The following is a 12,983-nucleotide window of genomic DNA, read 5'->3' as shown; positions in this document are numbered from 1 at the left end:
CGTTGGCTTCTCTCAGATCATAGTACCCCTGTGTTGCCCTGGAAGCAAGAAGTTGGGGTGTCTCTCATTGCTGAATCTCAACAGAGCCCAAGCCTGGGCTGCCTCCCTTTTTGTGAGCCTAGATTGACGCTGAAGTTCAATCATTTAGTGCCAGCTTCTTCTTAGTGCTGGTACCAGGGGAGCACAATCAGAGTTCCTGCTGGGAAGTAGCTTCCAGTACTGTGTAAAGTGGGGGCCCACAAGCTGAGGTCAGAGCTGAACTGGCTCTCAAGGCCAGGATTTTCTTTAAAATACAACCTACGGAGGTGTAATGTACATATCACAACCCTCCCCCCTGTTTGAAGCACAGTGTAGCCTGGGTTGGCCTCAAACTTGTCACAGCCTTGCCATGCTCTCCCTAGTTCTGAATTGCCGGTGTGAGACACCATGCCCAGCCAGCTCCTTTTAGTTCCCATTTGCCAAAACTTCTAACAGGGTTAACATGCTCAACTCCACAACAGGTTAAAAATTTTACTTAAAAAAGGTATTAGTTAAACTTTGAAACTTTCTAGTACCAGCCAATAGTAGAGTCTCAAATTTCCTCCTATTTTCCTGCTGTTGTCCCACCACCAAGCATCAAGGGAAGGATAAGGATAGACTCTAACTGTGTGTTGCTAGGTGAGGAAAACTTCACATTTCCCAATGTGAACACAATCATGTGATGTCTGTCACCCCATTGGTCTTCAGGCATAATTTGGCTGATCTAGTTGGGGCATGAACCCTCCTGCATCTCTCCAATTGCATCCTTCTTGATGCTGTGTCCTCAAACAGGACAATCTTCCTTAATAGAGTGGGACTTAACAAGCTCCCAAGATTGCCTGTGCCCTTTCTGTGATGTGCATTCTGCTTCATCAGCATGAGAAACTGGAATCATAAGCACTTTCCCGAAAGATCTGATGATCTGTGCAACAATCCTCACTCCTTCACCCTTCTTCCCTGCAGTCCTCACCCCTGCCCCCTGTTGCCCTGCAATCCTCATGCCTTTCCCCTGTCCCCAGGCTTCCTCTTGTTTTGCTTTCCTCCTCCCAGCTCCGGTTGACATAGATTCTTCCTGAGAAAGGTTGAGTGGACTATGGTGTGGTGTCACTCTGGGAGAACTGACACCTTGTGCCACATTCCCTCGACTGTTCCTGGTCTCTGGGTCATTAAGGGTACTTGTTCTAGACTCACATGATCATCAGCACATTGGCCCGCAGGTGTCTGATAAAGTGCACAAGCATCTCCTTGTTCACGAAGTCAAAGCTGTGTTCTGGCTGCAGAAACAAAACCAGGGGAAATCCTTGCTACCAAGTCCCATGTGCACCTGAGTGAGTCCTCCATACTGTGCCTCCACCCAGCCCTCCCTGCTGTCCTTGCTGTTTAGCATGGCTATGCTGCAGTGCCCAAAACGGAGGTTGCAGCCCTGGGCAGCTACTGATGGACACTGCAGCCTCCCTAGGAGAAATGATACAGTTAATAAAGGTACATAATGATGTCAGTACAGCTGGCGGTCAGTGGCAGAGAGCCTGGATGTTCTGCACTGGGCCCTGGGGAGTATCTGATACCCAGTCTAATACACATCATGAAACATTCACTCCTGGCGTGGACAAATGTCTCAGTAGAGTCCTCGTGACAAGACTTGAACCAATCCTAAGACTTCTCATTTCAAACAACTGGGCATGTTGTGACATTCCTACAATGTCACCCTCAAGAGGCAGAGGGGGCTTGGAGGATCTTTGGAGTGTGCTGGCCACCAGCTTAGCCTCTCTGGAAAGTTAGAGACCATCTCAAAAAATAGATACTAAATGGCTGTGAGGAGTGTGGCTGGGAACTACACCTGACGTTGACCTCTGACCTGCACATGCCCATTGCACGTGCTCACACAGACACACACAGCAAAGTCACTCCTTGTCCTGCTCCTCAGATTAAGAGCACCATGGGTACCTTCTCTAAACAAAGGTTTCCACATCAGCTCTGAGCCTCCAGTGTCTCATCTGTTCTCACACAGAGCATCTGCCTGAGATCTGTGGCAAAGCTGCCTCCCAGGGAGGGCAGCTTCTGTGACCTCACTGACAACAAGTGTGGTGGGCAGCGATGGGCACAGCTCTCAACCCTGGCCACAGCCAGCAGCTAACAGGAGGTGGCATCACGCTCAGTTAGGAGGGGACTCGGGCCTTGGCCTCTAATCTCCCTCCTTTTCCTCATGAACTGGAAATGTCTGGCTCAAGGCTACAATGAGGCCTGAACCTTAACTTAAAGTTGTGCCAGTCAAGGAGTAGGGGATGCTGTGTCTGCCCATGCTTGCAGACCTGAAGCTTTTCTGAGTGTCTATGGCAGCTTATGTTTTCTGTGTGCTGACCACGGTGAGGGCCCCTGCCTGTCCCCTTTAGTCAGCTGCCTGTCCCGCTAAATGTGTCTTAACTTCTGGTTTTAATTATTTGTTTGTTTATTGATTTTGTGGTTTTTCAAAACAGGGGTTCTTTGTGTAAGAATCCTGTCTGTGCTGGAACTCACTTTGAAGGCCAGGCTGGCCTGAAACTCACAGAAATTCACCTGACTCCTCCTCCTAAGCGCTGGGAGTATAGGTGCGTGAAACCATGGCACGGTTTTCTCCTTCTTTCCTTTCTTTCCTTTTTTCTTTGTTTTTAAATTTAACTTCTGCCAATTTTATTTCCTAAACATATAGCTGGTTTTTTTTTTTTTTTTTGTAATAAGATTAAGCCAAGAGGAAAGTCCAAGGAACTCAGAGCTCTGAGGCATTTTGCATAGGACACAGGATGTGAGAACTGGACCCAGGTCAATGTGCTCTGCTGATCCTGATCCCACTGGAGTCCTCTTCAAGGGGAGACTGGCTATGTTCTCTAACCCTGTTGCTCCAGTACCAGCTTCCTTCACTGCAACTGTGTGAATGCATGCACAAATGGATGACAGACATAAATGGGAGAAAGGGATCTGTGGATGTAGCTCATTGGTATAACACATGCCTCGTGTGTACAAGGTCTATTCTGTACACCTGTCTTCCCTGTACGTGACAGACAGATTGGGGAAGACATAGAACACTTGTGCATCATTGGTGGGAAGATAAAGCAGTGCAGCCTCTGGAGACAACAGTTTAGCAACTTCTAAAAGATCAGTCACAAGTTACCCTGGGCCCCAGCAATTCTTTTCCAGCATATCCAAGTTCAGGAAACAAGGACTCAGACACTTCTAACTTATACTACAGTAACTTTGTTTTCAATTGCCAAAACGAAACCCCAATGTCTATCGTCAGAGGGCTAGACATGGAAAAGGTGGTGTGGGGCCAGAAAGATGGCTCAGTGGATAAACGCATGCTCCAAGCTGACTGAGTGTGAGCCATGACACTCATATGAAGGGAGGACACACTCCCAAGAGTTGTCCTGACTTCTACAGTGGCATCCCCGGCCCTTGCACATACACTCACACACACAGACAAATAATATTAAATAAGTGAAAAATAGATGTCAAATAGATGTTTAAAAAAAAATCCTCCCAGAGACTTCCTTGCTTCTTTCTCAGCATCAGGGGATTAAAGTCCCCAGGTTGAAACAGCTAGTCTTTGGTGTCACACAGGTGTGAAAGTGCATGTGTGTTTCACATGGAAGGATCTGGAAAGCATGATGCTAGGGAGAAGAAGCCAGGCACAGAAGGATAAGCATAGGTACCTCATGAGAGTAGAATCAAACAGTGGATTTCACAGTTACAGAAAAGTAAATTAGGAGTTGCTGGAGAGACTGGGGAGGACTTAGTGTTTTAATGGGTTCAGTGTTTACTGAGGGTGACAGAGGCTGGGTTATAGGTGTTGGGGACAGTTCCACAAAACAATATATTTAATACTACCCCGGCATCTACAATGGGGGCTCTCTCTTCTGTATCTCTGCTATGTATCCTGAAGGAAGCTGGAAGACAGTGGCACTTACCATAGCCAGCCTCCGGTCCCTGTTCAGCACCACACCTGGGGAAAGCACAAAGCATGGTGGCTTCAGTGACAACTGTTACAGGAAGGGACTCACCTGGCTTCCCAGGGAAGTCCCAGTCTTTTCACACAGTGCTCCCATCTGGGCTGGCAAAAGCCACCCTGTCATCAGGCAGCCCTGTCCTTCTGTCCTGGGATTCTTCTAGAGCACAGCAGAGCTTGGTCAAGGCTGTCTGACCACAGCACATGGGCATCTGCTCAGACCCCAAGGGACAGCGAAGGATGATGATGGAGACAATCAGGTTCTCTCATCCTTCCCTCTCTTTCTGTTGTTTGTAGACAGCATCTCACTATGTGCCCCTTGATGGCCCGGAACTCACTCTGTACACCAGGCTTGCCTCAACTCACAGAGATCTGCCTGTCTCTGCCTCCAAGATTAAAGACACTGGCTGCACTCTAGTCTCCAACTCTCATCTCAGAGAAAGAGACTGTTCATTTGGTTGTTTAAACACTAGAAAACAGGGAGTAATGGAGACCCCTGGTATCCTTGTCAGACTTGGTCCCTACCATGTTTGATGGATAACTCTACCCAACTAGAAAGGTTTAGCCATGCCCTACCCTCTGCCACATCCATGATTTCCAGAGAACTGTGTTCAGGAGTGTGTGTGGTGGGCAGAGCAGCCTCAGCTGTCATGTAGGAACTCACAAGCCTTGGAAGTTTCCACGAGCTGTCAGGGAATGGAAAAGCCAACTGTGGGGACCTGCTCCAACAAGGTAAAATGGAAGGGTTACAAGACTCAGGGTTGGGAGAGACCTGCCTACAAGTGGAGTTGAGGTCAGAGAACTGAACCCTATAGATTATCTTCTGAGCTCCACATAGGTTCATGGCTTGCTCACGTGTCCAAGCATGCACACACACATGTAGGGAGCAGAGGGAAGCCTGAGTGGATGAGGTCCTGAGTAAATGTGTGCTGTTGACAGGGGCATGACCATTTTTCAAGGAGCCAGAGCCTCAGACCCATGGAGGAAAGGCACAGTGTCCGCACCAAGTTCCCCTAAGACTCAAGGAAAATGGTACAGCCTTGCTCTGGTCTCACTGTGGATATTGACAGTATGTGCAGGAACTGCTCACCATAACTCCCACTTTGCCCCTGGTATATACAGCCTGAATACAGTTCCCCACAGAGATCGCTCCTGTCAGACTAGTTAAACCTGCCTCCTGGATTCAGAAGTTCCAGAAGGCCCTTGTCCTTGTTTATCTGTGTGAGAATGGAGGAGAATGGAGAGAGGGAGGGGTAAGGAGACAGAGAGCAGGAGCTAGAGGCCCAAAACAATGCATTCCAAACATTGTATCCAGAGAGCCAGCAGGATCTGAATCTACCTTCTCCTAAGCTAATTATGCTACAGAGGGGTGCTCCCACAACAGTGCTCCCACCCCTTGCCTGCTCCCCAGCACAGAGGATCACCTTCTCAGCAATGGCCACTGTCTCCTTAGTGACCACTCAGCATCTGTGCCCACATTTCAGGCAACTCAGGACTGTCAGATTCCCTGGTCTGCATGGGATAATGCCATTTCTGTACAAGCCATCTTTGTGGGGCACAAGAGCCTAGACCCTCACCTTCATAAGTGTTTGTAGGGAAGGGACAGGATCAGGGTAAACTCTGATAGATCTGAAAGGCAGTCTGCACCTGAACTCTCCAGACCTGCTCCCTGTGGGCCACACTGTGCTCTTATATCCTAACCTACAGGGGCAATGTGTAGGCCAGATGGCCTCTTTCAGCATTTGGAATTCTAGCAACACAGGACCGGTTTGCCACATGACAACCTGTCTCTGCCAGGGGGTATCTTGGCTAAAGTGCTCAGCACTCCCTACTGCCCTCCTCTTGGCCAACAGGGTTCCACAACTTGCCCCAGGTAGGTTAAGGGATACATACTTCTTTTGGTTCTGCGGAAATTAATTTTCACAAGCCCAATTGAGCTGGACAGGCTGTGAGAGCAACATCCTATTGAACTTGTCTGTTTCCTAACACACTGCGGGGAGTCCCATTGTGACTAAGAGAGCACCAACAGGAACTGAATCCTGGTTTTTGTGCCAATCTGGGGCCCTATGTGTCTCATCACACCACCCCACACAAGCTTTTACCTCACCTGAGAGAGTCTCCAAGCCCCTGCTCCAGGGCTTTCCTCACTCACTCATGGTTTACTTCTGAGTTTGGTTAATGTGAACTTGACAGGCTTTGCAATCTCCATGGAAACAAACCTCTGGCTTGTCTCTGAGGAGTTTCTAGATGAGACTGAGGTGGGGAGGTCCACCCTGACTCTGGGCAATTCTACCCTGTGGCCTGGGTTCAGTGACTGAACAACTGTGAACTGGGAATCAGCACTAATCTCTCCCTGCTTCCTTGCTGTGCTCACAATATGACCAGCTGCCCCCTGCTCCTGCCGCCATACCCATCCCTTCCAGGTGGACAGTTCCCTGTGACTGAGAGCCAAAACAAACCCTTACATCCTCTCTGCTTCAGCAACAGACATGTGCCTAATGCTTTGTTATCCCCTGTTTTCTTCCTAAGTTTACTTTTTCTGAAGGCTCCTCCTTGCCCAGGCCCAGGAGGTGTCTGCTCCACAGAGGCATTTGTAAGTGCTGCCCTCGGGAGCTGTGCCACCTCTACAGATGGCAGCTCCATTGAGACGGGGACACTGGCTCACTGGACACTGGAGACTGGCCTTCATGGGGAATGCAACTCCCAGCTTGGTGAGGGTTTCTTGACAAAACATGGGAGAAGTAATGCAGAAGAGACTATCACCTGAGAGGCTGTCAGGGCCACGGCACCTGCTCCCAAAGGCCCAGCAGGGCACCGCCATGACGGCCACCAAGTTTAGTGCCAATGGCTGCCAGCCTTCACACAGAGTGTGGTTTTCTACAATGCTTATGTGACCTTGTACGAGGCACTCAGCAATGTGCAGCCTCAGTTTCCCCTGCTCTCACAGGGCGTGTGAGAGGCAATGGAAGAGTCAAGGAAACACTTCAGGCACAAAGAACCAGCTTGGCCCATGAAGCCCCCCATGTCTTCCCTCAGTAATAAAGTCAGTGAGTCCTTACCTGTGCCCATCTTCCTGGTTCCTCTCTGTAGCAGGAGTTCCCCACACTCTTTATTCAAGTGGCTATTTTTATTCAGGAGCCTGGGGAGACAGAAAGACACTAAGGGAACCATGCCTTGATCAAGCCCGGGGGTTTTGGAAGAAAGGAAACCAGGCAGCTGGATGTGGTGTGCCCATCTTTAATTCCAGAGCTTAAGGAGGCTGAGGCAGAAAGATCTGAATTCAAGGCCAGTCATGGGTATATTATGAGTTCAAGGCCAGCCTGAATTATACCTAAATCCCTGGAAAAAGAACAAACAAACAACAGAAACGGCTAGGGATGTGGCTCAGGGGTAAAGTGCTTGAGGGCTTTGGTTCAAACTCCAGGAAGTATGGAAGTGAGGAGGAAGGGGAGATGGAGGGAAGGGAGGCTACATGAACTGTGTGTCCTTCTGAACCAGTGGGGTATTTGCTGCATCAGCGTGTCTGCCTGGTATTCTGTGTGTGTGTGTGTGTGTGTGTGTGTGTGTGTGTGTGTGTGTGTGTGTGTTCTTTCCTCTAGACAAGAACAAAGGAGTGAATCCCTGTGCTACTGTGCAGAGTGCCAGATGCAGTGGTTACAAAGATGACCAGGGCATTCCCAGTCAGGCCAGGGGTGCAGAATTTAGAGGCTGACATAACACAGGGCAGTGTGGATTGTCCACGGTAGAAGCCACCAGACAGCTCCAGCAGGAGATGGGAGAGAACTGCAGGTAATTAATTGTTCAGTAGGCTAAGGTTGGTAGCCAGAGGGCAGAGGTGAGCCAACAGAGCATGAACCTGAGGGGCAAGAAAGAGACCCCTGTAAAGCATGGTACAGAGGGGCGGTGACAGCAAGGGGCTTCTGAGGAGTGTCCTGGAGGCCGGTGCTGAGTGCAAACCAGAGGGAAGGAAGACTGGGGAGAGGGGTAGGAGTGGGTGAATGACATTGTAAGGAGGGGAGGAAGCAGCAGGGGAGTGGACAAGGCTCTACCTTCTCCCTGACTTGGAGAGTTTCCACCCAGGGCACAGCTGTCCCAGCCCTCCTCTGCCCTGCCCCTGCTGCCAGCACCCACCTCTGTAACAAGTCTTCCATGTTAGACACCCTCAAGGAATTCTGGGAAGCTTCCACTTGCAACATGTGTTCTATGTTCCTCTGTTTGTAGGTCAGGATATTCTCTGGTTCCTATGGATTTAGCAGAACTGATGAATACGGACCCCCTAAACCAGGGGTCCCAGCCCCTTCCTGGGTCCTGCCCCCTGTCCTCGGTGTCCCTCTGAGGGGAATCAGACCCTGGTAGTCATCCTGCTCATTGTGCTTTCTCATCCAGCACAGGCTTGCATGGCACAAAGACAGGGCAGTGCTTTGTTGAAGTGATACTACGTTTCCACTCAGGGCAGACTTCTTCACTGACTTCAATCAATGTTGTCATTGCTAGGCAAAGTAAATGGTCCTGAGATTCATCTGCGATACACCATGTCCCCATGCCAGAAGACCACAGGTTCAGGCCCTTGCGGGCTCACTGCCGCCCAGCACCACCTAGGAGAATGTCCCAAATATCTATACTTGTTTCATCAGTGGGAAACTACAGAGAAAAAGGGCAAAGCCTGGTTACTGGGTTCCACACTAACCTATGAGCTAATGTTTCTTGCAATGGAAAATTACTGAGTGCTTCCAATGTACAGGGACTGGAGACATGGGGGTAAAAACTATTTCCAGCCAGGTAACGGTAGCACACTTTTAAACCCAGCACTTGGGAGGCAGCTGCAGGAGCATATCTATGAGATTGAGGCCACTCTGTTCTACAGAACTAGTTCCAAGAGAGCAAAGGCCACACAGAAAAACCTGTCTCAAAAAACAAACAAACAAAAAACAAATTCTAGTTAAGAGGTTAAAGGTTGGGGCAGCAGGATTGCCAGGACTTCATGGCTAGTCTTGTTTACAGAATGAGCTCCTGTCTCAAAAATGACAGATAGAGTTCTTGTCCTTCAGGAAGGTGTGGCCACACTGTAAACGAGAAGATGTAAATGGACACAGTGAAGTCCTCTGGAGGAAACTAACTCCCTTAGGGTCACACAGTAGGTAAAGGACAGAGCCTAGTCTCACATACAGAGTCAGTACTGGCTGTTGTGAATGCTGGTGGTGGTATTTTTCTATCAGCCACACTCACAGTGGGTTCCGTGTGCACAGCACAAAGGAATGGATTAGATGTTAGGGCAGGGAGCTTCCTGTGGCCCAGAACTTCCTCCACCCATGGCTGCCCCTTCATCCTCATTCTGAGTTTCACAGTCTATGCTGGATCCACCCACATTCTCCAGAATGCAGGCCACAGAGCAGGCCTTCCAAGAGTTCCCATGCCCTGCCCCTGACAATCTCAGGGTCACAAGCTTCAGAATGCTGCCCTCTAATTGTCCCCTTCTGCCACACTCTCATGCTTCCTTAATGTCCACAGGAGACAGAGCTGAAGGCAACCCCCCAAAGTCTGGGGACCCCATGACAGTCTCCAGGAAGCCTCTCCCTACATTACAGTCCAGGACAAGTGGCGTTGATTCCAGCAAGATCAGTTTGTCCACCATCTCGGGGAAGATGCAGGCAAACTAGAAAGTGACAAGAGAGCCACAAGTGAGTGTGTGAAGGCAGAGGCCTCAGCAGAGCTGGAGCCTGCTGCTCCCAGGTGCGCTTCTCCCTGACCTAGCTGCAGACCTCAGCCAGCTTGGATGAGACACGCAGAAACTCCATAGGGAGCCATGCCCAGGACACAGTGGACACGTGAAGTTGCCTCTGACTAAGGGGTGCTGGCTACTGCATCCACTGCATGAAGGGGTTCTTCCTATCTTACCTCCTGCTGGTCTCCTCCCCATGCCCCCAGAAAGGTCCCAGGTGACCCCAGAAGATCCAGGTACTCACCATGCCGGCCACAGTGCCACCTGCCAGGCAAGAGAACAGTACTGAAATCTGTGTGTCCCTTCTCCAGCTCCAAATCCTCCCCCAGCTCTTTCCTGTGCTCTGTCCCACCCCAGCGCCTCTCCCACCATGGGGTTGGGACTCAGCATATTCAACTAGGAGCCCCTACCTGGGCCACAAAGGTCCCTCCACCTGAAAACCTTGTAAGGCCACCCTGCACACTCCTCTGAGACCAGAGGCCCAGTCCCTAAGGTAAGCGCTTGAGGACTCCCTTCCTCCTTAGAAGGGCAGGGAAAGGTACCAGGTACCACTGTGTCAAATTTTCTCTCTCTCCTATAGCCCTCCAGAGAACCCAGGGCCAGTGTAAAGCTGACTCACCAAAACTGTGGCCCATGAAGGAAAACCGATTCCATTTAAATGCTGGAAAACACAAATTCAAAGAGAAAGTTTGCACAGTCCAGCCTTATTCTAAACTCTTTCCTATTCCTGGCTTGGACTCCCTCCAAGTACCTGCAGCACCCCACCCAGGAGACCAGCTGAGGGGCTCAGCTCCACTGTGGGAAGCTCCTAGTGGAGGAAGCAAGCTCTTCTCATTCTCAGTTGCTGGGAGAACTGGAGCCAGACCCCAGGTATCCACTGCCCAGCACTCCTGTCTCCCAGACACTGCATCTTACCTCCTAGGATGAGAGGGTTGTGGCAGAGTCACACACACACACACACACACACACACACACACACACACACACACACTCACTCACTCCTACATGACTCCCACTCTGTCTCTTGCTCACCTGCTGCTACCCTTCGGACCTCACTCACAAAATGTAGGTGGTAATACGGGAGCCCTGGGCTGTAATGGGAGGAGAGCCCGTGACCTCCGAAATCCATGGCCACATAATGAAAGTCTGCAGCAGAGAGAGGAGGGAGAGGCAGGGGCTGCATGGCAGCTTCCACCCCTCCACAGTCCCTCAGCCCATAGCCCCACCTTGTGGAAGAAGAGGAATGAGTCTGTCAAAGGAGTTGGCATTGTCCAGCCAGCCATGCAGGCAGAGGACTGGAGGGTTCTTCTGGGAGCCCCAGACTTTGACAGCAATGTGGCCCCAAGGCACAGCCAGCCTCAACTCTGAGAACAGACCTGTAAGGTAGAAGCAGACATTTGCCCCTGCATCCATGAACCGAGGACTTCCTCAGACCCTCATCTGTGTATGCTCCAGCATGCATGGGCGTTCGTGCTACCGGCCTATGTCCTGGCTCTGGACAGACAGACAGACTGCCAGATGCCCTGTGGAAGGAAAGACAACCGGGTCCCTTGTGTGACAGATATAGCTGAGTAGGGTTTTTGGATGTACCAATTGTTGTTGGACCAGAACAGGAAGGAGTTGGTTGAACCCTGTCACTTGGGGCTGTATGATCTTGGACTGGTTGCCTCAAACCTCTCCATCCTCAATCCTTTTCTGTTAACCTGGAGTAATATTTTACAGTACCTCTTTACTATGGTATCCTTTTAAGAACAACCATTGGTGTCTGAGAAACTTCAAGTATTAATGAACCCCATACAATGAATGGGACCAATGCTTTTTTTTTTTTTTTTTTTTTTTTTTTTTATCTCTGTCTTCATACAAACTAACTGCCCACATCCTGCCTGAGAAACAAGGAGATACAGAAGATGACCAAATTCTTTCAGAGATGATTTAAGTTAGACAGCGTGATTCCCAGACTCTAGCTTGGCCTACTCAAGTCAGGTGTGTCCCAGAGCTGACCTTTTCATTCTGCTGGCTCCAAAGTGCTACCCCCAATAGTGATATGCTCCCTTCTCCCATCTAAGGGCTATCTGAACACAGCAGCCTTGTGGCTCATTTGGATCCCACGGACTGGCTCTCCTGAATCCAGGCACTGATGACCAGCCCTGGTCAGGCAGTGGGGAGGGCGGTGAGTGTCAGCTCCACCGGCTAGAGAAAGTGAGTGGGTGCTTGGGGGATCTCGCTGGGCCTCCCCCTTCCCACTCCGATCTAGGAGGCCCTGAGGGGCATTTTCACCCATTGCTGTGTCCCTGTGGCTGTCACTCCACGTCCAGATGGTCGCAGGAAGGACTTGAGGCTGGATCCTTTCTCATTGACTTTTCTTCCAGGTTTGGCCAGCCCTGCAGGTGACTCCTTTGTAGTCCCATTTCCACCCCCACATCACCACCTACTTGTGCCAGCCCTTCAGGTTGGCCCTACTCCACCCAGGCCCCACCTTCCTGAGGTCTCTGGCCAAGGAGATCCCCAAGGACTCTGGCACAGCCCAGCTCCTGGCTCAGGCTGACCTGCTAAGGTGGGTGTTGTGACAGAGCTGTGCTAGATAGAGTAGACAGGGCTCTGAAGGACACTTAGGTGGCAGGACATCTCCCTGGGCAGGTCCACACAGTACCAGGTGTTAAAACAGTCCCAAGTGGCCCCGTGAAGATCAATGAGCCCTGAGGATCCCCCTCTGCCTTCCAGAAGTGTAGTGACTGTGTTTCCATGGTGTTTTATGTGATCCATGTCTGCTGTGTCTGCAGCCCCTCAATTTCACCTGACAGTGAATTGAATGAATTAATGAATGTATTGTAATTGTGGGCTCTGTGGAATTTACTCCCAGGTAAGGAAAGATTCAACCCTGACATATCCACCCTGAAAGAAAACCCTAGGAACCCAAACCACAAAACACTCCCAAATGAGCAAATGCAAGCATCACATTTTACAGTAAAGAAGAAATCCGCACCTCGTGCTCCTTTGAAAATTTCCAGGCCAACCTCTGGAGGGAACAGGAGGTGATCCCAGGCACAGAGGGGCTCACTGTCCTAACCAGTGAGCCACAGACCAAGACACTGAGGGAAATCATTGTGTGGAGTTCCCCAAAGGGGTGACAGGACAGACCCTGTGGATAGAGGACCACAGGCTGCAGGAGGTAAGGGCGGCTGGGCAGAGCACTGTGTAGAGAAGGTTGAGACTGGGAAGTACGGAGTCACAGCACTTGAGCCTGGACTTTTCTGAGTGAGTTGACCCTGG

At 50.4% G+C, this 12,983-nt stretch overlaps 1 protein-coding gene across 1 annotated transcript in view; it reads right to left on the bottom strand.

Annotated features, from left to right (window-relative positions):
- Window positions 1-1,205: 1,205 nt before the first annotated feature.
- Window positions 1,206-12,983, bottom strand: part of LOC127225626 (serine hydrolase-like protein) — a 28,516-nt gene continuing 16,738 nt past the window's right edge. Inside the window, exons 5-10 of the mRNA XM_051189108.1 lie at window positions 9,958-9,977; window positions 9,573-9,647; window positions 8,126-8,235; window positions 7,054-7,133; window positions 3,957-3,991; window positions 1,206-1,292 (exon numbers count right to left, since the gene is read on the bottom strand). Of these exons, the coding sequence (XP_051045065.1) occupies window positions 1,206-1,292; window positions 3,957-3,991; window positions 7,054-7,133; window positions 8,126-8,235; window positions 9,573-9,647; window positions 9,958-9,977 (407 nt within the window). The remainder of the gene's footprint in view (window positions 1,293-3,956; window positions 3,992-7,053; window positions 7,134-8,125; window positions 8,236-9,572; window positions 9,648-9,957; window positions 9,978-12,983) is intronic.

Source organism: Phodopus roborovskii, unplaced genomic scaffold (genome assembly GCF_943737965.1).
Source record: "Phodopus roborovskii unplaced genomic scaffold, PHOROB, whole genome shotgun sequence".
NCBI lineage: Eukaryota > Metazoa > Chordata > Mammalia > Rodentia > Cricetidae > Phodopus > Phodopus roborovskii.
This window is presented reverse-complemented; position numbering and strand designations above follow the sequence as displayed.